Source organism: Mirounga leonina, unplaced genomic scaffold (assembly GCF_011800145.1).
Source record: "Mirounga leonina isolate KUSES-001 unplaced genomic scaffold, KU_Mleo_1.0 Mir_125, whole genome shotgun sequence".
NCBI classification, from domain to species: domain Eukaryota; kingdom Metazoa; phylum Chordata; class Mammalia; order Carnivora; family Phocidae; genus Mirounga; species Mirounga leonina.
The window spans coordinates 58775318-58797614 of NW_023270305.1; the positions used below are offsets into that span (position 1 = coordinate 58775318).

A 22297-nucleotide genomic window follows, 5' to 3' on the forward strand; every position below is an offset into this window, starting at 1 on the left:
GAAAGAAAGAAAGAAAGAAAGAAAGAAAGAAAGAAAGAAAGAAAGAAGAAAGAATCAGAAAGAACTCCTCCAACCTCCAGTCACCAAATCTGCAAACCTTTCCGCCTTTGCACCTATCCTCCCCTGCCTTTCTCCTCTGACAATGGAAGCACAGTCTGGTTTATTGCTAGAGGCCAATGACTCCACATTCTCTCCCACTCTCTGTCATCCTCACCCACATATCTTCAACCTTTCTCCATTGGTTCCTTCTCATTAATATTTAAAACATATCCCACCTTGAAAAATTCCTTTTTATTCCAGCTACCTCCTTACCTCTCTTTTTCTTCCCACCCAAACTTTTATTTTTTTATTTTTATTTTTTAAGATTGCTTTTCTTTCCTTTTTTTTTTTTTTAAGATTTTATTTATTATTTATTTGAGAAAGACAGAATGAGAGAGAGCACGAGAGGGGGGGCGGGTCAGAGGGAGAAGGAGACTCCCCGTTGAGCAGGGAGCCTGATGCAGGACTCTATCCTGGGACTCCAGGATCATGACCTGAGCTGAAGGCAGTCCCTTAACCAGTGGAGCCACCCAGGCGCCCATCCCACCCAAACTTAAAAAAGGTTGTCCGCTTTTACCAACTCTAGTTATTTACTTCCTATTTTCCCATTGTCATTGTAATCTGGTTTCCACTGCAGCACCCCTGAAACTGTTGTTATCTGTTTTATCAGTAACTCCAATAAACTCTCCTCAGGTCTCATTTCACTTGACTGGTCAACCACTTTTGGTACATTATTTCCTCCAACTGAAATACTCGTCTTTAGGAATGCCCACCTTCCTAGAACTCCTACTTCTCTAACCCCTTCTCATGAGTATTTGTGGTCTCTCTCCTCTCTCTCTATCCATCCTTAAATATGGTACTCCTGAGAGTTTGGTCAAGGGCCCTATTCTTTTTATACTGTTAAACTAATTACATAAAGGCCATTAGACTGAAGTGGCTCTAATGTCTTTGCCCAAAATCTGTGTAAATGCCTCAAGATTATGAAATCTAAACACTAAGGATAACCAGTCACAAACAGCCGGTTGGGTTTTAAGCTATGCCCAATCAAATAATCTTTCTTTTGTCTCCACACCTTCTCTACCTACGTCTTTCCCCTGGCTCCTTCCTGTCAGGGCTCCTAACCACTTCTGGTTTGGCCCTGTCCAATTCCGATAGATTTTTATTCAATAAACTCTTAAAATTTTCAATAAGTCTCAGTTATCTTTTAACAATAGTCTGTATCTCATTCTCTCCAATCCTACCTATAATGCTAATACATATCTCAGTTTAGATCATCCTCCTGATCCATACATCAAAGTACTTTTCCATCCTTTAGGAATTCAGCCTCCAAATCTGTTTCTGCTATCTCCGTGAAGGACTTTATTATCTATCCATCTTCCCAAACCAGAAATCTGAAATCATCCTGTTTCTTCCCATTGTTTCACTCTTCACATTCAATCAGCTACCAAGCCGAGGCCATTCTTTTTACTGCAATAGTTCTCCAATCATTTCAACTGACATCCATGCCATCAGTATGTCACAGCTTCTTAAGGGGTCCTCCAGTTTCCAATTCGAGTCTGTTTTAATCTGTTCTCTACAGAAAGTCAGAGTGATTCTTCGAAAATGTAAATTTTATCATGCCATTCCTATGCGTAAAATGTTTCAGACTTTTGTTGCTTTTAGGTTTAAAGGTCTGAAAACTCCCTAGTATTTCTTCCTAGGTTTCAATCCTGCACTCCTCTTGCAAGCCATCTGCAGCCATTCTGAACTTCTCTGAATTCCTGGAGTGCATGCTTGCAGCCTCTAAGCTGTTCCCTCAGCTAAAATACACCTTCTCCTCCTTTTCCTAACCAGCTCTGCACTCAACGCCTTTTACCTCAGTTTTATGTATCTCGTCTCGAAAGCTACTTGACACCCCTCCAGTTTGAACTAACTCCTCTTTAGGTGTTCCCAAGGCATCCCGTACATACCCAGCAATTAAGAGTATTGTCTTGTAACTGCTTATTCCCTAAAGCTCCAGTTGACGGTAAAACCCTGGAGGGCAGAAACCACGTGCTCTTCTCGTCTCAAGGGCCTAAAAGGAGCGTCTGACACACAAAACAGTAGTTCGATTAATATTTGTTGAATGAACATTCACTTTTTTGGAATGAGGGCGGCCCGAAGAATACCAGAAAGAGGAGGGCTTAAAGGAGACTGAGCAAACAAATCTATAAGTAACAAGTGGGATGGATACAGAGTACCTAGGTTTTTCCACACACTCGGGGTGAGGGACTAGGCCCACTGCCTCGTCGGAAGGCACGGCGACTACGGGCTCCCGCCCGCAGCGCAGGCAGCGCGCGACCCCAAGCGAGGGAGGACAATAGCTTGGAATTCGGCCTCGTGTTTCCGGTGGGGCAGCCTCGCGCTCGCGCCGTGAGGCCCGGGGGTGGGGGCTCCGAGCCGGCCCCACGGCGAGGGAGGCGCGGCCCGCTGGGCTCCCGCCGCCGCCGCCGCCGCCGCCACCTCCTCCAACACCGTCGCTCCGCCCCGCCCCGCCCCGCCCCGGAAGTGACTTGAGGCCCGTCCGGAATCTGCGGGCCCGGCTGCTGCAGCGTCATCAGCCGAGCCGGTGCGGGGCGGGCGGAGCGGCCGCTGCCGCCGCCAACGAACCGGGACCGCGCGGGGGCCAGCAGCGCGCCGGCCAGGGGAGGGGGCCCAGCGGTCGGGCCGAGGGTGACGGGCCGCCGGCGGCCGCGGGGCGACGACGACGCGGAGGAGGCGGAGCCCGGAGAGGGGTGGGGGCCGGGGAGGGTTAGGGTGGGAGGGGGTGGGGGGGGGTGTCCCTAGGCTCATGGAGCCGGCCGAGCGGGCGGACGGCAGGGATCCCCCGGAGCCCGGCGGGCTTCCCGGCCCGGACCCGCGGGGCTTCGTCCCTCAGAAGGAGATCGTCTACAACAAGCTGCTGCCCTATGCCGAGCGGCTGGACGCCGAGTCCGACTTGCAGCTGGCCCAGATCAAAAGCAACCTGGGCCGGGCCGTGCAGCTCCAAGAGCTGTGGCCCGGGGGCCTCTTCTGGACCAGGAAACTCTCCACGTAAGTGTGTTCGGGCCTGCAGGGTGGGCAAAGGCTCAGTGGGAGGGCGTCCGGGGCGGGGGGGGGGGGGGAGGCCGCTCTTTGTCCGCACCGGACCGCTGGACTCCGCTCTGCCCCGACTCCAGCCGGTGGTCCCGGAGGAGTAGTCGGAGAATCGCGACAGGAAGCCTGGGAAGCACTCAAGTCCCCTCCCTGCTACTTTCCTGCGGGACCTCCTTGGTCCTCACCAGCCCTTGACGTCCTCCCCAGCCCTCGACGTCCTCCCGAGCTGCTTCTCCCCAAGGGTTCGGGTTGTTGTCTTCCGACCTGTGGGGTCCTGGGGAGCCGGAGGGCACCGGGCTCCCAGGGAAAGAGGTGAGCGGTCCCCCAAGGGTCCTCCTTGGACCTTTGCTCAGGAGGGAGGAGAGACAGAGAGGATTCACCTATGAGGGAGCAACTATTGACTTTTCCTTGTGTTTCCTCGGGCTCTTCCTCTACGGTCTCCGCCTCTTCGTATCCTTCAATTCATGTCTAGTAACTTTCTGAATGAGGAGGAGGCCGTAGGGAACTTGTAGGTTCTGCTTTTTTGGGCCTGCTCAGGCTTTGTGGGTTTGATTGAAAAGATTGGTTTAAAATCAGCCCTTAGCTCATTCTCGGGCTGTACACTAGACGTTAATGTTGAGAATGTTGAGTCTTAGAACCTCCGGAAAGTGTGTTTCTCCAGTTGTTACATTTCCTTTGGGAATGTGCGACCCTAAGGAAAATAGAGAAGAGAGCTGTCAGATTGTCCAGGGCATTATGAGTACCTGGCTTGTGTTAATTTTTGAGTCTCTCAGATGAATATAGATGACCTAAATCAGTTTCAGTTGTTAAATTATTCTTTTATTACTGTTACTATTTTTTTGCACAAACACCCCGCAAACTATAGTGTTACTGAAAATAAGGGGGAAAGCAAGTAAAAATAGTCTTGGGGGGAAAGGTTAGAGACTTTATTTTTTTTTTTTTTGTATACCCCAAACCATTTATGTCCAAATAACCAGCAAGATGGGCATCTTCACTGTGTCAGAATAATTTTTTTTAAGAAAGTTGTGCTGTATCTTGCTTGGTTAACTGTACACAAAATCTGGTAACATTGTATGCTCATGAATGTGGGTATGGATGGATAAACATACAAGACATAAGTCACTTATCCAGTGTTTACCCAAATCTGCTGAGTGAACTGGGTGATGACTCAGGGTTTTGTAATGCAATAGTCTTCTCTACATTTCCTCACAGGATGATTCTTATCTGCCAGTTATTAGGGAGCCTCTGACAAATTTCTCATCTCCTCTTGAGGGTGGTAGTGGTGGGAGTAATACCTTTTTAATTAAAACTAAACTGAAACAATTTGCCCTTTTCAAAGAGAGACCATAAAATGTCAAGGTTAACAGCTCTCCTCTTGATTAGAGTATGGAGAAGTTTGTGTATTTAGGATTCATGGGAGACTTTGGAAAAAAAGAAATGCAACAGGGAGAAGAACCACTTTCAGTCAAAAGAGAGGAATGTTTTATAACTGATTAACATCAAATGATTTTTCAAGTGAGCCTCCTATGTGTTTGTGTTACTTAGGCACAGTAAAAATAAAGTTACTTTGTCAGTTCCAGTAATTCCCCCATTTTAATCACTCTTGTTAGATTTACCGGAGAATAACCATTTTGGGGGACACAGCTTCTTTTAGATGCATAATATATAAGTATACCAGTGTGTGAATGCATACCTGGTTTGGATTTCTTTCTTTCTGTTTTATTTTATTCATTTATTTATTTATTCTTTTTATTAACATATAATGTATTATTTGTTTCAGGGTTTTTATTTTTTTATTTTATTTTTTCTTTTTATTAACATATAATGTATTATTTGTTTCAGGGCTGGTTTGGATTTCTGAATCTGGAATCTACACAGAGTTAAGCTTTGTTTTCTGACCTATTACTAAGCTTGGCAAATTAGCACCTGGATTTGGATTATTTTTGATTTACTAAGTATAAGTAGCTTTTACCTAGAAACAGCTAAAAATACAGTGGAGACAGTCCTTGGTGTTTAGGGCAAGATTGCGGTTAATAAGGCTTACTAGCCTATGAACCCCAAACCATTCATGTTTAAATAACCAGCAAGAAATGCTGTTAGAATTTTATTTTGGAACAGTGGTTAAATGCTGCAGACTGATTCTCAGGACTGCACTATGAGACATTTTGAACTTGGTGGGACATGTTGTGATCTTGGGTGTATTTTTTTTCTCCTAAGTCATGTTAAGGTGACCTGTTTATAGTTGCACTTGTTGTTTTTTAATGAGCCTTGTGTATTGCACAAGTTTACATCTAAATGATGCCAAAACATGTGATGACAGCTGTCAGTTACCTGAGTAGTGATCATATTTAGTACTTTGTAGAAGAATGGAAAGTAGTAATGAAAATAAAATGCAGGGGTGCCTGGGTGGCTCAGTTGGTTAAAAGTCTGCTTTCGGCTCAGGTCATGATCCCAGGGTACTGGGATGGAGTCCCATATTGGGCTCCTTGCTCAGCAGGGAGCCTGCTTCTCCCTCTCCCACTCCCCTAGCTTGTGTTCCCTCTCTCGCTGTATCTCTCTCTGCCAAATAAATAAATCTTAAAAAAAAAAAAAAAAGGAAAGAAAAGAAAATCTAACTTCTACCGGTAGCTCTGTGACTGTGGGAAGGCTACTTGAATCCTGTGTTTCAGTATTCTTGTGAAAGAAATGAGGGGTTGGACTAAATAATTCCTGAGAAACATTCCTGGTCTGGCATTTCATGATTTTATTTTTTATCCTGTAGAGCCTCAAATAGGCCAGTGTGTATTTTTCTGCAAGGACTATTTGAGCAGCTTGTGAAGTACTGGAAATAGCTCTATAGATCAAGCACATTCCTAAAGACCAGAGTGTAAATGCTGTTCAGAGGCACTGGGACTGGATCCCGGACACCCCTAATCTGGGCATCACAGGTCTGTGTGGGGTAGAGTTCTGGTTTGGGGATACTCAGGCTCCCGCTCCCTTTTTTTATTTTTTACCTCACTTAAGTGCTTACTGTCATTCTGTTTCAATCCATTTTGAGACTGTGGGTCTGTGTAACATCTCTGTGAAGAAAGGTTATTTCTGTGTACTTTAAAAATTGGCCCTGTGGTAAAATACAAGCTCTCTTGTATGGACAAGTTAAAGTATTAGAACTGCATGAGGTAATATCACAGGGAATGTTTTTAAGAAGCAGGGAAACAAATTGGAGAAGAGAGGCACAAGCCTAATGGTCTTTGGAAAACAGCAGTAAAGACAGCTCCTGGACTCAAAGTGAAAGGTGTTGGTGGATAACTGGTACGGTCCATGTAGAGAATGACAGAGTTGAAGAAAGAGAATCTTGAAACTTATTTTTTCTCCCTTTTCCCTCTGAACCTTTCATGTGTGGTGAGGTCTAGTTTGAAGACGTCAGTTGATCTATACCTGGCTTTGCCGTGAACATTATTATCATCTTGGTCTTGCTTAACCTCTCTCAGCTTTAGGGTCCTCTTTCAGAAAGTGGGAGGAGTATAGACTCTTAGTGGTTTTTCAAACTTAAAACTTACCCGAGGACTGTTCTATAAAAGCAAAATCTTAAACACAATATTGGGCTCCTTGGGCAGGATAAAGTTGCACTGACTTTTTTCTTTTTAACACTTCACTGATTATAGAACCCCCTAAAGCCTGCTCGGGGCTCTGAAACATATTGTTTGAAAAATCACTGAGTTAGTCCCAAAGGGCCTTTCTAGCTCTGTGTTCCTTTAAATTGGTCTGGAGGAGGGAAAACAAGTGAATAGCCTACTATTTCCTAAAGTTTACTCCATCCATAATCCTTTCTTTTGTGTTGCTTTTTTTTTTTAAAACAGAATTTTGATTTTAGTGAAGGATGTGCACTTGGTGTATTATGAAACAAATTTAAATGTCTTACTTGTTATAATGAAATATTCTTTGCTGTTTTCTTATAATGAAATGACTCTATTATACTGACAAATCATTTCATTTGCTAATTAAACTATAACTTCTTTGTTTAATTATCATTAAGAACATGATACAGCCTTCTTGGATAGGAATTGGATTATCCCAGTTGAAACCACATAATGTATTTAATTAGATTATATAACCACCGGAAACGTAAGTTTAGTCAAGGTATGAATTATCAAATACACTGAACTTCTTTTGTGGAAAATAATAATCTGACCACCGGAGCACCCAAATTTGTATCATCTCTGTGTTGGGGGAGAAAGTAGAAAATTCCAACCACTGAATCTCACCTGTTAACACGATGTACTTATTTGGATATCTAATGTTTAAGTGTTGAAATTGTGAAGCACACAATAAATAGAAGTGCTTTGTACTTGTAAAAAATCTTGAAATCTTGACAAATTACCACATTGATCAGTGAGAACGAGTTAGGGAAAGTAGTAGAAAAGGTTTGCCTTTGTTATTATATGACTACACTCAAAACGGGAAACAAAATTTCTTTGTTGAATTGATTTGAAAGCTGATTTTCCATAGAAAAACAAAGTAAATGAATTAAATTATTTGGGGACATGAATTTTTCTGACGAAGTTGTGTAACAGTGCAATAAACTGTCCTTCACATTTCTTTTCTTTCTTCTTTTTTTTTTTTAATTAACCAACTTTAGTTTTTAGAACAGCTTTAGGTTCAAAGCAAAATTGAGCAGAAAATACAGATATCCCCTGTACCTACACACGCACACATTTAATTTTTCATAGCAATCTCAAACTTAGATATTATATATGTGTGTGTGTGTGTGTGTGTATATTTGAGGCCCTTCCCATTTTTCAAACACCTTTTTAGTTTCTTTCTTGCCTTACTTGCTTTCATTCATTCTTTCTTTCTTTTTTAAGTAGGCTCCATGCCTGATGTGGGGCTTGAACTCATGGCTCTGAGATTAAGAGTCACATCCTCTACTGACTGAGCTAGTTAGATGTCCCTCAAGAACCTCTTTTAATCATTCTTTTATTTTTTTTAAGATTTTATTTATTTGACAGAGAGAGACAACAAGAGAGGGAACACAAGCCGGAGGAGTGGGAGAGGGAGAAGCAGGCTTCCTGCTGAGCAGGTAACCTGATGTGGGCCTGGATCCCAGGACCCTAGGATCATGACCTGAGCTAAAGGCAGATGCTTAACGACTTGAGCCACCCAGACGCCCGTTAATCATTCTTTTAAAACACCTTGTTAGTTTTTTCTCCTTACTAGTTAATTGAATGTTTTTGCAGAATCTCATTTGTCAATATATATGATTTGAATAGTTTTTGAATACTTTTTTTATTTTCCTTTAAACATTTTTTATTGTGGAAAATATCACACATATACAAAGAAAGACAATAATACAGTGAACTTTATGTACCCATCACCTATGTTCAGTTATCAGCTCATGGCCAATCATGTTCCTTCCACTCCCATGCACCCCCCATTGTTTTTGAAGCATATTACTTCATTCATAAGTGCTTCCAGTATGTATCTGCAAGGGAAAAGGAATTAAACCAAAAAACTCAATACTGATGCCATTCTCAAGCTTAGAAAAATGAACGATAATCCAACATCACTTTGATCAATCTCATGAAATTCTACTTGCAAAATTTGTGGTTTTACTTCTGAGTTTCCATTTGCATTGTTTTGTCTAAGGTTTACTTCAGACAGACCCCATGGGCAGTGGTTTATAATACAGCTTCTTAATGAACATTTGTGTATTTTGGCATTGTTCTTCTCCCCCTCTTAACTGCGGAGACATAGAATCCGTCCTGGGGCAACCAGGACTTCCTTGAATTCTCTCCATTTTGAAAACAAAGATACTGAGGTTCTTATTAGTTAATACATAGTTGGATGCAAAGGAGTAGTGGCAGGAGTCTTTGAACAAATATTTTCTGAGTGCTTTGTGGGGGCCTGGCACTGGTTTTAGCCCTTGGGATATGTTAGTGAAAGATTTCTGCCCTCTTGGGAAGTTCCAGTGCTGCTTTTCTGTAAGCACACATTTTTGTTCTTTAAGGACAGCCTAGGCAAGGAGTAGCTCCATCAAGAAACTTGAGGAAAGTAAATACGAATTCTAAGGTCATTACTTAAAAAAAAATTCTTATTCTGACCAGTACGTTTTAATGCTCTAAATGGAGGCACTGAGAAGGGCAGTTAGGGAAAAAAAATTAATAAAACAGTACTATTCCTTGTTCAGAAATGTGAATGTATCATTTAAAAATAATTTTCCCAAGTGGTCTTGCTGCAGTGCTATAAAATAAAATTGTCTTTGAAATATATGTTCTTGACTGAACTAAAATGGAGGCAGTTTCTTATTTTTTTAAGGGATGCTTGTTTATTTAGTAGTAAATAAGGGCACAACTTCTTAACCCATTTTCTCATTTTGGAACCCAGGTGTTAACTTTTCTGTTAAATGAGACTTATTTCTAGTGAATCTTCTCTCACTGCTCTCCTTTTCTCCTTTTTTTTTTTTTTTTAAAGATTTTATTTATTTTATTCATGAGAGACAGAGAGAGAGACAGAGGCAGAGGCAGAGCGGGGAGCCTGATGCGGGACTCGATCCCAGGACCCCGGGATCATGACCTGAGCCGAAGGCAGACGCTTAACCGACTGAGCCACCCAGGCGTCCCTCCTTTTCTCCTTTTTATTACAAAATCCAAATCTGTGTTTCTTTCTAACCTGTGTAGAAAATTAGATCAAAATCTCATACAGTGTGAATGGCAAGTTGAGAATAGGGTAATAACAGCAACAGCAAGCAAACAACCAAAAAAACCTTTATATTCACTGACACAGCCACTGGAATGTTAAAAGCAACGCATACTATAAATATTCCCATTTGGAATCTTGAGGTTGGCTACTTCCATATTCGGCCTACACTCAGCATTTCTTCCCTTTTAGTGCATTCTCTCTTGATCCCTTGTTTGTGCTTTTGTAGTCTTTGTATATAATCTTCCCTCTACTGTGAGCCTTCTTCCCTCTACTGTGAGCCCTCTACAGTGTCCTCCATGTTTACTTCCTTTCCTCCTCTCCCAGCATTTACTACAGCAGTACGGCAGTGTATATGCATTCATTTGTACTCAATGATATTATAATTAATTTTTTGGTCTTTGTAAACTAAAGCATTATGGAATTCTAAGAAATTACTACTTTTACAGTCAAAATGGAGAAAACAAATATAGGATGAGATCTATTTTTTTTTTTTTAAGATTTTATTTCTTTATTTGAGAGAGCATGAGAGCGGAGAGGGTCAGAGGGAGAAGCAGACTCCCTGCTGAGCACAGGGAGCCCGATGCGGGACTTGATCCTGGGACTCCGGGATCATGACCCGAGCCGAAGGTAGTCGCTTAACCACTGAGCCACCCAGGTGTCCGGAAATGAAATCCTCTATTTTAATACGGGATTCAAAAGAAAGTTACATGTTTAGTAAAAGAAACGGAGGGAAGGAGCATTTTGGTTAAAGAAGAGAATGGTGTGTTTCATAATCCAAAGTGGGAGTCTGGGGGGAGTGGGTTTAGCAAAGTTAATTGGAGAAGAAAGCAGATTATATTGGTTGCATCAGTGAGTTTGAGACTTTCATTTAAAAATAAATCTATAATGATTGTTATGTTTAAATATTTAGTACTAAATAATTTAGTGTAGTTAATACAACTTTTTTTTTTAAGATTTTATTTATTTTAGGGCGCCTGGGTGGCTCAGTTGGTTAAGCGACTGCCTTTGGCTCAGGTCATGATCCCGGAGTCCTGGGATCGAGTCCCGCATCGGGCTCCCGGCTTGGCGGGGAGCCTGCTTCTCCCTCTGACCCTATCCCCTCTCATGCTGTTTCTCTCTCTCTGTCAAATAAATAAATAAACAAAATCTTTAAAAAAAAAAATTAAAAAAAAAAAGATTTTATTTATTTTATTTGAGAGAGAGAATAAGATAGAGAGAGAGAGCATGAGAGGGGGGAGGGTCAGAGGGAGAAGCAGACTCCCTGCTGAGCAGGGAGCCCGACGTGGGGCTCGATCACGGGACTCCAGGATCATGACCTGAGCCGAAGGCAGTCGCTTAACCAGCTGAGCCACCCAGGCGCCCCGTAGTTAATACAATTTTTGAACAGGTGAACCATACAGTTTTGGTAGTGATCATCGCCTTTTTATGCTATTTTGGCTTTTTTTCACAATAAATAGACCCTAAATTTTAGAGTCTAAAAATAAAGGGGGGCCTGGCTGGCTCAATCAGAAGAGCATGCGATTCTTGATCTCAGGGTTCTGAGTTTGAGCCCCACATTGGGGGTAAAGATTACTTAAAAAGAAAAAAAAAAGCTTTAAAAAAAAAAAAAAGAAAAAAATCAAAATACAGTAAAGACTTTTTCCCTTCCCAAGAAAAAACTAACACCTTTGAAATGAGTTTGAGAATAGTATTGTAATTCATATAAATTGGAAATTGCTTAAGAATTATTAAAAATGCTTTCTAATCTCCTAAAGGTAGGTACTCTAAAAGAAATGTGTTAGTAATCTTTGGGCTCTTAAGTGTGAGTATTTCATTTTGTTTTCTGACAAATTTCTTTTTTAAACCAAGGATGAGGTAGAAATTTTTAGAGTAAGAAACTTTATGAATGCAATCTTTTGCATTAGAGTCTAGTTTATATTTTGGGTGGATTCCTAAAGAGTTTAGTTGGGATAGTTTCTGAGGGGAGGTGGGTTACTTCCAGACATCCCAATAAATAAAATATTGTCAAATTTCTGCCAACATAAATCAAACAGTGGTCCCTATTTTGTGTATGTCAGGAAAAAAGTTACCATTTAACAAGTTCCGGAGTGATTTAAAATGTGATTTTTAAAAAATCATAATTAGACAAATATCTTAAAACTTTTTCATTTTGCAGAGTTGGTTTTTTTTTTTTTTTTTGGTAGTTTGTATGGTCTCACAATCTGTCATGTGTATGTTCATTTATAAGTGCTTAATAGAGAATTTTTCATTTGTGGGTTATGACCAAAGCATTGTGAAATCAATTTAGGTCTTGACCAGTTTTTTGTTTGTTTGTTTTGAGGGGGTTGTTTGTTTGTTGGTGAACTAAATTAGAATTATTAGAGTAAATTTAAAAGTAATAAGGCTGAATGTTTATGACCTTAATTTCAGTTTTTTATATATTTTTTTTCAGTTTTATATATGTTTAAGTATATACCAGGTTATATATTTATAATGGTGGGTTGTGGCTCCCAAAATATGAAAGCTACTGATTTTATAGGTTTCTTTCTGTAATTCAGATCGTCTAATCAACACCTACACCTTGAGCCACAAAGACACGAGGGGTAAAAACGAAAAGTTCCAACAGGTTCAAAAATCAGTAGACTGCAGGATCTTGCAAGAGAGAATTAGTTAATGGATGATTGAATGAGTGGCATAGGTACTACCTACCATATGTTGAGGCCTCAGAGTGTGCCAGCACTGTGCTAATGACTTGACCGTCATTATTTCACTTAATTTTCACAAACGTCCCTATGAATTGTAGGTACGTTTGTTATCCCAGTTTTACCTTTGAAGAAATGAGACTTAGTGAGGTACGGTATTAGCTGATTTGTCTAACGACCACAGGGCTTGCTCTTAACCATGAGTCCCAGAGGAAGGAAACTCCCAGGCTCTATAGCCTGGGAAGGCCACCTGGGGAAGAACGGCACCTGAGCCTTGAGGTGGGATTTGGTTAGGTGAGCAGGAATCTTGAGAAAGCCACTTAATGTGGGGGAACAAAGCTATGAACAAGTCGACTACGTAACTGTTAAAGTCTGTATTTGGAGCACAGTATCTGGAAATAAATCCGTTATCTGTCTCCCTCTAGGCGGTATGCCCCAGAACCATTTGTCACTTTCCATTCTCTATTGCCATGTCTGGCTCTTAAGTGTAGTAAAGCATTTCAAGAGATGAAGGCCCCTTGTCCCTGACTCCAGGGAGAAGCAACTGGGGAAAGAATAGAGGGATCATTATTAGGTATTCATAGTGAATGACTGCATTACTGCAGAAATTGTCATGTCAGTTATAAGAAGTCATAAAGGATATAACTCTGAAATACAATATGCTGACACTCCAGTGAGTATTGTTTAGCCTGTGGTATAGATGGGGATAAAGAGAAGTGTGTACTTCAGATCTCCTTGTCCATTTAGGGCCTTCCGTCAAGAAATACTATGCTTGGTAAAGATAATAGACCTGTTTTATAGTGTGTTTCGGAAACCTACTCAATGTTTTAAGGCCAATTTACTTAATTTGGTAAAATATTTATTGTTAGTTTGAAGGGTTTTTTTTTTTCTTTTTAAAAATAGAACTAGTTCTCGTGAGCTGTTTTTAATTATGTAAGCCAGTATATTTCTCAAGATACACTCATACATTTGGTCAGCTGAAAAAATGTTTCTCAGAACATCCACATTGTTTCATTCTTTGGTTAGAATTGAGGGTTATATATGTATAGAGGCATAGTCTCTGCCATCCTTACCTGTTAGTCATCTAAAGAAACACTACAATAGGGGCACCTGGGTGGCTCAGTCGTTAAGCGTCTGCCTTCGGCTCAGGTCATGATCCCAGAGTCCTGGGATCGAGCCCCGCATCGGGCTCCCTGCTCAGCGGGGAGTTTGCTTCTCCCTCTCCTACTCCCCCTGCTCTTCCCTATCTCGCTATATCTCTTCCTACTCTTCCTACTCTTCCCTATCTCGCTATATCTCTCTCTGTTAAATAAATAAATAAAATCTTTAAAAAAATAAAATAAATAAAATAAAAAAATAAAATGTTCAAAAAAAAAAAAAGAAACACTATAATATATACATGTATAACTCCAGTAAGAAATAGAATGTGGAAAATACTCGTTTGGTACAAGCTATTAAGGGACAGAGAGGACAGAGATAGCACTTTTGGTTGGGAATGAAGGAAGACTCTGAAAGAGGAAGCCTTAAAGGATAGATAGGCTTTTAAGGATATGAACAAATAATTCACAAGAAAATATATAGTAAGCAAATACCTTAAGATATACTTAGCCTCATAACTGAAGAAATATTAATTGAAACAGATTGTATAAGTATTTTATTTTTAATGATTGAAATAGATTTTAAACCACCATATCTTGTACTCCAGTCAGTCTGCTAAGGTGCAGTGGTTCTCAAATGTAGTGAAACGTCTGGGAAGCATAAAAACAACTGGTACTCGGGGCCCATTTCAGATCCGTTAAATCAGAATGTCTTTCTTGTACATTAATCAATTACCCATCACCATAGCCTTGTGAGGAAACCCAGGTCTTAACAAATACAGAGATTAAATGACTTGCCCAAGGGACTGACCTAGAATACTTTGAATTCTCTGCAAATTTGTAGAACGTGCTGCTCCTGCTGGCTTGGCAGCTGTGTTGAAATCAATAAATATTCTGGCTATTCAGAGTTGATGATAACATTGGGAGTTGCAAAGCAATCTAGAGCATGGCAACATAAGATATTCTCCACTTTAGATAACACCTAATTTGCCTTTCTTCTATGTCAGCAGGCCCTTGGAATTGATATCCTTTATTGTTAATTTGTTTTTGTGTGTGTGTGATAGTGCATCCCTTTTCTTGATTCTCAGCTTGACCTCTTTGGAAGTGAAATGAGAAAATAAGGAACACTCTCTTGGTTGTGTCTTTTTGTCATAGAAGTATGCTGTTCTTGCTCTGTTCCTCTCCCTAGAGCTGTCTCTGTGCCTGTTCCTGCCTCTTTCCCCAAATGCTCAGATTTTCTTTTTAAAGATTTTATTTATTTATTTGAGAGAGAGAGAATGAGAGACAGAGAGCACGAGAGGGAGGAGGGTCAGAGGGAGAAGCAGACTCCCTGCCCAGCAGGGAGCCCGATGCGGGACTCGATCCCGGGACTCCAGGATCATGACCTGAGCCGAAGGCAGTCGCTTAACCAACTGAGCCACCCAGGCGCCCCAAATGCTCAGATTTTCTTGACCCTCGGTTGCTTATTCAGAGTGATGACGGCTTTCTGATCTTTCAAGATTCAGTTCAGTGGATGTTCATCTATGATGAAACATTGGCTAAAAAAAAAAATCACAAAACTGATAGTACTTCATTTGTCTCCCTTACTTCTGTATATTTAAGTTTTCCAATACATAATTCCTCACATCTAGAGATGCATTTTGATTACATGGGTAATTGAATGAAAAGAGAAGGAAAGGTGGATTTATGAGAAAACCCTACATTTTATCTGTTCACTCACTATTCCTAGTAATGAGAAGCTGTATCTGCGTTTTGAAATACTGTTATGACGAAGGACTTAGTCCTGGAATAAAGTCAAAGTAATTAATTCCTGATCTTCTAGCTTTCTCTGCACATTTTGCCTTTTTTTATTTTTGTCATTGGTGATATCTTAGGAACAGAAGGAAGAGACAGTAAAGTGGGGAGGGAGGTTGGTTTTTTTGTTTATTGTTTTTTTCTGGTTAGAGGGAAGAGTTTTTTCAGGCATCTCATTGACAAGTATTTTAAAGCAAATAACATTACCATGACCATTTACCTCTAGCCATCAGGTATTAAGACATAGTTTTAAAAATTGTATGTCTCACCATTTATTCAGATATTTTACATTTTAGTACAGCTTTATTGTTTTAAAATGTAATTCCTAAAAATAAATAAATAAATATCTAAACCGGAAAAAAAAATGTAATTCCTATACATTCGTCTTAGAAAAATTACCTTTTTTTTTAAAGATTTTATTTATGTATCTGAGAGAGAAAGAGAACAAGCAGGGGGGTGGGGCAGAGGGAGAGGGAGAAACAGACTCCCCGATGAGCAGGGAGCCCCATGCAGGGCTCAGTCCTAGAACCCTGAGACCATGACCTGAGCCAAAGTCAGACATTTAACGGACTGAGCCACTCAGGCGCCCTCTTTCAGATAAATCTCTAATGAATCTTTTTGTTGATATTATTAATGGAACAGTTTACCTCCATTCACCACTGTTTTTTATCTGGTTACCGTAAAGAAGGCTGCCAATTTTAAAAAACATATTCTGTGGATTTTCTTATTTAGTCTAAAAGTGGGTTTTTCGGGGGCACCTGGGTGGCTCAGTCGTTAAGCATCTCCCTTCGGCTCAGGTCATGATCCCAGGGTTTTGGGATCGAGTCCCACATCGGGCTCCCTGCTCAGCGGGAAGCCTGCTTTTCCCTCTCCCACTCCCCCTTGCTTGTGTTCCCTCTTGCGCTGTCTCTCTGTCAAATAAATAAAATCTTTAAAAAAAAATAAAAGTGGGTTTTTCTTGTTGCTGGATTTAGATGTTGTAGGGAAAATCATAGCATTGACAACATACTCTTTTACCCTTCCTGAAACAGTTACCCCTATTTGTGTTTCCTAGTTTACTCTTTAATCTCTAGATTCAGAATAATGCTAAATAATAATAGTAAGAATAGTCATTATTGTCTTGAATCTCTGGTTTTAAAGGTTGTAGACCTTTAAAGGTTTTTGGTTTTAAAGAAGTGCCTCTTGCTGTGGATTGTGTAAGATTGTTGAATCACAGATCTGTACCTCTGAAACAAATAATACATTATATGTTAAAAAAAAAAAGAAGAAGAAGAAGAAGATAGCAGGAGGGGAAGAATGAAGGGGGGGAATCGGAGGGGGAGACGAACCATGAGAGACTATGGACTCTGAGAAACAAACTGAGGGTTCTAGAGGGGAGGGGGTGGGAGGATGGGTTAGCCTGGTGATGGGTATTAAAGAGGGCTCGTTCTGCATGGAGCGCTGGGTGTTATGCACAAACAATGAATCATGGAACACTACATCAAAAACTAATGATGTAATGTATGATGATTAACATAACATAATAATAAAAAAATAGAAAAAAAATAAAGAAGTGCCTCTTAGAGGGGGAATGCCTTAAGTCTGATATTGGCTATTTAATTAAGACTGTGTATTTTTAAATAATTTGGTTTCTTTTTGTTATACCATCTAATATTTTCTAATTTATATTTTACTATAATCAGACTGTTTGGCCAGAATAATGTCCATGTTAGAATTAAGTGAGTTTATGACCAGTTTTATAGGTATTCCACAGAAGATTGAAAAGAGGGCACAGTTTCTGTAATCTCATTTTTTGTCTTTTAAAAAAGTCAGCTTTATTATATAATTTTAATTACCTTTAGTCAAAGTCTGATTGAAATGTTAAAGACAGTCATTGATTTTGTTGTTCCTATTCAGCACATAAAATTTCATTTTCTTTTTCAAGACTAGGTATTAGGTATATGGTATACTTTTATCAGGAGAGGCATAATCCCTGGTTCTCGTTTTGTGATGTTAAGGGCCATTCTGCATTCTTTAGAGATTGCAAAATGGTTCTTTGCTTATTAGCTGCAGTTCTCTAAAAAACTTTTACTCCTGAACTATTGTTTACCCTGAGGTACAATTCTTATAGAAGCCAGGATAAATGTTTCATTGGTTCTCTTTATTTACCAGTTGTTATTTTTTTAAGATTTATTTATTTTAGAGAGAGAGCGCATGCCCATGCAAGCAGGGGGAGGGGCAGAGGGAGAGAACTCAAGCAGACTCACCGCGGAGTGTGGGCTCATCCGAGGGAGGGTTGGATCTAACAGAGCTGAGATGAGCTGAGATCACAACCTGAGCTGAAATCAGGAGTCCAAGGCTTAACAGATTGAGCCACCCAGGCACCCTCTTTACCAGTTTTTAAGATAATGACTTGGTCCCATAGCATTCTTCAAGGGCATAATCTGTGGGGTTTTTCTTTTGTTTGTATTTATATTTTTTAGTTTCATTATGAACTCAGTGGATTTAAACATACATTGCAGGTAATTACCGTGATTCATGCTCTGGTGTCATTTTTGGCTAGGGAGAACCCTACAACCTGACTCCTGTGCTCTTTTAAATAGGACTTTAGTAGTCTTTTTTTTTTTTTTTTTTAAGATTTTATTTATTTATTTGAGAGAGAGAGAATGAGAGAGAGCACATGAGAGGGGGGAGGGTCAGAGGGAGAAGCAGACTTCCTGCCGAGCAGAGAGCCCGATGCGGGACTCGATCCAGGGACTCCAGGATCATGACCTGAGCCGAAGGCAGTCGCTTAACCAACTGAGCCACCCAGGCGCCCCAGGACTTTAGTAGTCCTTGATAAGGGCTGTTTTTATTAAAAGAAATGTAGAAATGCAGAAATATTGATTACCTAATTTTAAACATTGTATTTTACAACAGAAATTTGATATGAAATGTTTTTACATGTTTTAATTACAAAAATAATGCCTTTTTACTTAAGAAAGTTAGAATAAACAAAGATACATAGGAAAACATGAAAATCACTCCATTTTACCATAGAGGTAATGTGTTATGATGTCTGTTTTATCTTTTAATCTTAATGTATGATTATATATTTTCTTTGGTTGTATTCATATATGTTTTGTTATCTTGCTTTTTTTAAAAAAGATTTTATTGGGGCGCCTGGGTGGCTCAGTCGTTTAAGTGTCTGCCTTCAGCTCAGGTCATGATCCCAGGGTCCTGAGATTGAGCCCCACATTGCTCTCCTTCTGTGTGCTCTCTCAAATAAATAATAAATCTTTTTTATTTTTAAAGATTTTATTTATTTATTTGACAGACACAACAAGAGAGGGAACACAGCAGGGGGGAGTGGGAGAGGCACCTGAGGCACCCAGGCACCCCTAAATTAATAAATCTTTTTTTTTTTTTAAGATTTTATTTATTTATTTGATAGAGAGAGCGAGAGAGCACAAGCAGGGGGAACAGTAGAGGGAGAGGGAGAAGCAGGCTCCCCGCTGAGCAGGGAGCCCGATGCAGGGCTCGATCCCAGGACCCTGGGATCATGACCTGAGCCAAAGGCAGACGCTTAACCATCTGAGCCACCCAGGCGCCCCCTAAATTAATAAATCTTAAAAAAAAAAGATTTTATTTATTTGAGAGAGAGAGAGTACATGCGAGAGAGCACAAGCACAAGCAGGGGGCAGGGGCGGGGCAGAGGCAGAGAGAAAAGCAGGCAGGAGCCCCTCTCCGTGTTTGATCCCAGGACCCCTAACCTGAGCCAAAGGCAGACGCTTAACTGACTAAGCCACCCAGGTGCCCCTTGTATCCTACTTTTTTTTTTTTAATAAGACATTTCATTTCACATCCACTAAAGTGCTTTAAAAACATATTTTAAGTGACTGCATTATATCTAAAGGCATAAACCACAATTTAGCAAACCATTCTCTTATTTCGGCTTCCTTTTTTTTCCCCAGGAAAATTTTACTGCAAATGTGCAATGAAAAACTTTGGTATTTTGACTTTGATATTCTAGATTTTTACTTAGGATGTATTGTTAGATGTGGAGTGTTTTGGTTTTTTTTTTAAGATTTATTTATTTGAGAGAGAGTGTAAGGCGGGCGGAGAGGAAGAGGAAGAGGGAGAGGATCTCAAGCAGACTCCCTACTGAGCATGGAGCAGAAATCAAGTCAGATGCTCAACCACTCGACTGACTGAGCCACCCAGACGACCCTAGATGTAGGATTTTTTAAAAGCGATTGAGTCCCACATGGGGTTCCCTGCTTAGCAGGGAGCCTGCTTCTCCCTCTGCCCCTTCCCCTGCTTGTGCTCTCTCTCTCTCTCTCTCAAATAAATAAATAAAATCTTTCCAAAAAAAAAAAAAAGATCCATCAGTGTTTTAAATGAATATAGTTAAACTCTAGTTTTTAAATTTTATAAGTAAAATTCCATTTTTTTGTCTTTTGAGTAGGACTACCCAAAATAAAGCATTTACTTAAGATTAAATGTCATTGCTAAATGTCTTAACATCTTTTATAATTACAAATAGTCTTTTTTTTTTTTTAAGATTTTATTTATTTATTTGACAGAGAGAGAGATAGCGAGAGAGGGAACACAAGCAGGGGGAGTGGGAGAAGGAGAAGCAGGCCTCCCGCGGAGCAGGGAGCCCGATGTGGGGCTCGATCCCAGGACCCTGGGATCATGACCTGAGCCGAAGGCAGACGCTTAATGACTGAGCCACCCAGGCGCCCCTATAATTACAAATAATCTTAATGTTGTTCTGAAATTATATTAATTTTACTTGATTGATGGCTAAAGTTAGAACCTTAGAAACCCAGCGATGGCCTTAAAGAAAAATAACTGGTGAATGACAAAGCTTGTATTGAAACCAGTATTTTTAGCCTCTTGTCAAGCTCTAATTCTTCGTTCGTTTCAGTAACGTATAATTTTGTATTACTTCAAACTTCCTTGTAATGAATAGTAAACTATCTTCAGGTTGTATAGTAGAAAAAACCTTGACAGTATTGCACACTTTATTAAATAACTACTGTTCCTGGTATGCTACTGCCTTTCTTTGCTTGAGATTAAAAATTAAAGCATTTGATTAATACGTATAAGGTTGTGAGGAGGAAGGAAGCAATTAAAAAGTGCTTTTGTATTATCTTTCATAGTTTTTCTCCCCTGTGGGAGGATGGAACATAATGACATCATCTATATATTCTGGATAGTTTTAAGAAACTCTGTTCAAAAGATCAATCATGACTGTTACCAAGGTTTTCAAGTATTTTGAGACCTCTAATAGTAATTTTTAGTTCTAAAACTTAAAGTGAAAATTAGAAAAAGAAAAGATTATCAATATGGTCAAAAGTAGGATTTTTGAACATAAATATACAGAAAAACCAACTGGAGTAGTTTTTGAAAAATGAAGGTTCTTAGTCTCCACCCTGAGTATTTTTTTTTTATTTTTTTGAACAATTTTATTGCAGTTCACACTCCTGGTATTTTAATGGTCTAGATTTAAGATGGAACTCAGGAATATGCATTTTAAACAGTCTAATAGACATTTGCTAGGTATTATCAAGGCACTTTTTCCAAAGTGGGTATAGGACTTTATACACCTACCATTAACATATGAAAGGTCCGGTTGTCCCACATTCTCACCCAAACTAGATATTATTAGGCTTTTTAGTTTTAGTCAGTCTGGTGGGTGTAAAGTGATACCTTACTGTGGTTTTAATTTGCTTTTACTGGTGAGTAAGGGTGTTGAGTATCTTTACATAGCTTATTAGCCATCTGTATGTTGTCTTCTGAGAAGTGCCTGCCTGAGTCTTTTGCTTTTTTTTTTTTTTTTTAAATCTGGTTGTGTCTACTGATTTGAGGGAGTTCTTATGTAATTTGCATAAGAGTACTTTCTCAGGTGGATGTATTCCAAATATCACATTGGGCTTTTCACTTTTAATAGTGTTTTATTGTGAACAGAATTTCTCAATTTTTATGAAAAGCAATTATTAATTTTCTTGTACTTTTTGTGCTCTTCAGAACAAATTTTTCTTGGACTGCATTTTGAGAAATGCTGAGACAAGAACCACTTTCTGGTTGACAGGAACTGTTTCCTGGTTGACAGGGAAAATAGAAGGTTTCTTTCTGAGTAATCCCCTAACATCTCTAGTTTTGTCAGCAGTTCTACCTCCTCTAGGAATCCCCCTGTTGGTCTCTTCTTTTCATAATATTAAATTTGGGGCTCTGAATTTTGTGTTCCTAATGTTAAGCGTATAGTTGCCTTTCTACTGCAGTAAATGCAATGGACTGTAGCTAAGTTATTTCGATGACTTAGAGCCATGTTTCCCCAGTTTTTATCCAGAAGTATCCTAGCCACAGAGGAAAGTACAGAGCTCCAGGGGCATCCAGAGTCCTGGCTAGACCTGAAGTAGCCACTGAAAGCAAAGGATGGTTCTTTGAACTCTTCTCTGTGTAGTTTTTAGGAATATAGTTTGCTTTCATTTGAAAGTAGTGTTGATTCTACCTTTTACTCCAAAATTTAGAGTGAACTTGAGGGGAGGCTGCAGGAGGCTGTACCACGTTTATTCAGCAACTTAAAGTGCCCCTGGTAGCCCTGGGCTTAGGGTTTTTATATATTGCCTTCACTATTCCATTTGCTTTACCAGCCCAGTGTAGTTAAGAAACTTGCACAGTAATTACTGGCAGAAGCAAAACAGTATTTCACTCTCGTTGCTCTGCTGTCTATACTATCCGGTCACAGAGTACTAAGGTGAAATCATGGGATTCTGTCTTGAAACAAGAGAAAAGAGCTGAATGAATAAATAAATACACAACAGCCTGAGAAAATGAAAAAGTATGTTTTTAGTGGACCAAGAATTTTGAGGAATTTCTGGAAAGGAAAAGCAGTTAGATACCCTAATTTTAGAAGTTAAGCATAAATTCAATTTGATCTTAGCTATT

General features: G+C 39.8%; 1 protein-coding gene and 1 pseudogene across 3 annotated transcripts in view; one reads left to right on the plus strand and one right to left on the minus strand.

The window, feature by feature from the left end:
- LOC118008132 overlaps window positions 1-2492 on the minus strand; it is a 27108-nt pseudogene extending 24616 nt beyond the window's left edge.
- Window positions 2493-2815: 323 nt separating this feature from the next.
- Window positions 2816-22297, plus strand: part of PSME4 (proteasome activator subunit 4) — a 110799-nt gene continuing 91317 nt past the window's right edge. For all 3 annotated transcript variants that reach the window (XM_035001565.1, XM_035001567.1, XM_035001566.1), the window contains exon 1: window positions 2816-3090. In XM_035001565.1, coding sequence (XP_034857456.1) covers window positions 2849-3090 — 242 coding nt within the window. In that variant the 5' untranslated portion in view covers window positions 2816-2848. The remainder of the gene's footprint in view (window positions 3091-22297) is intronic.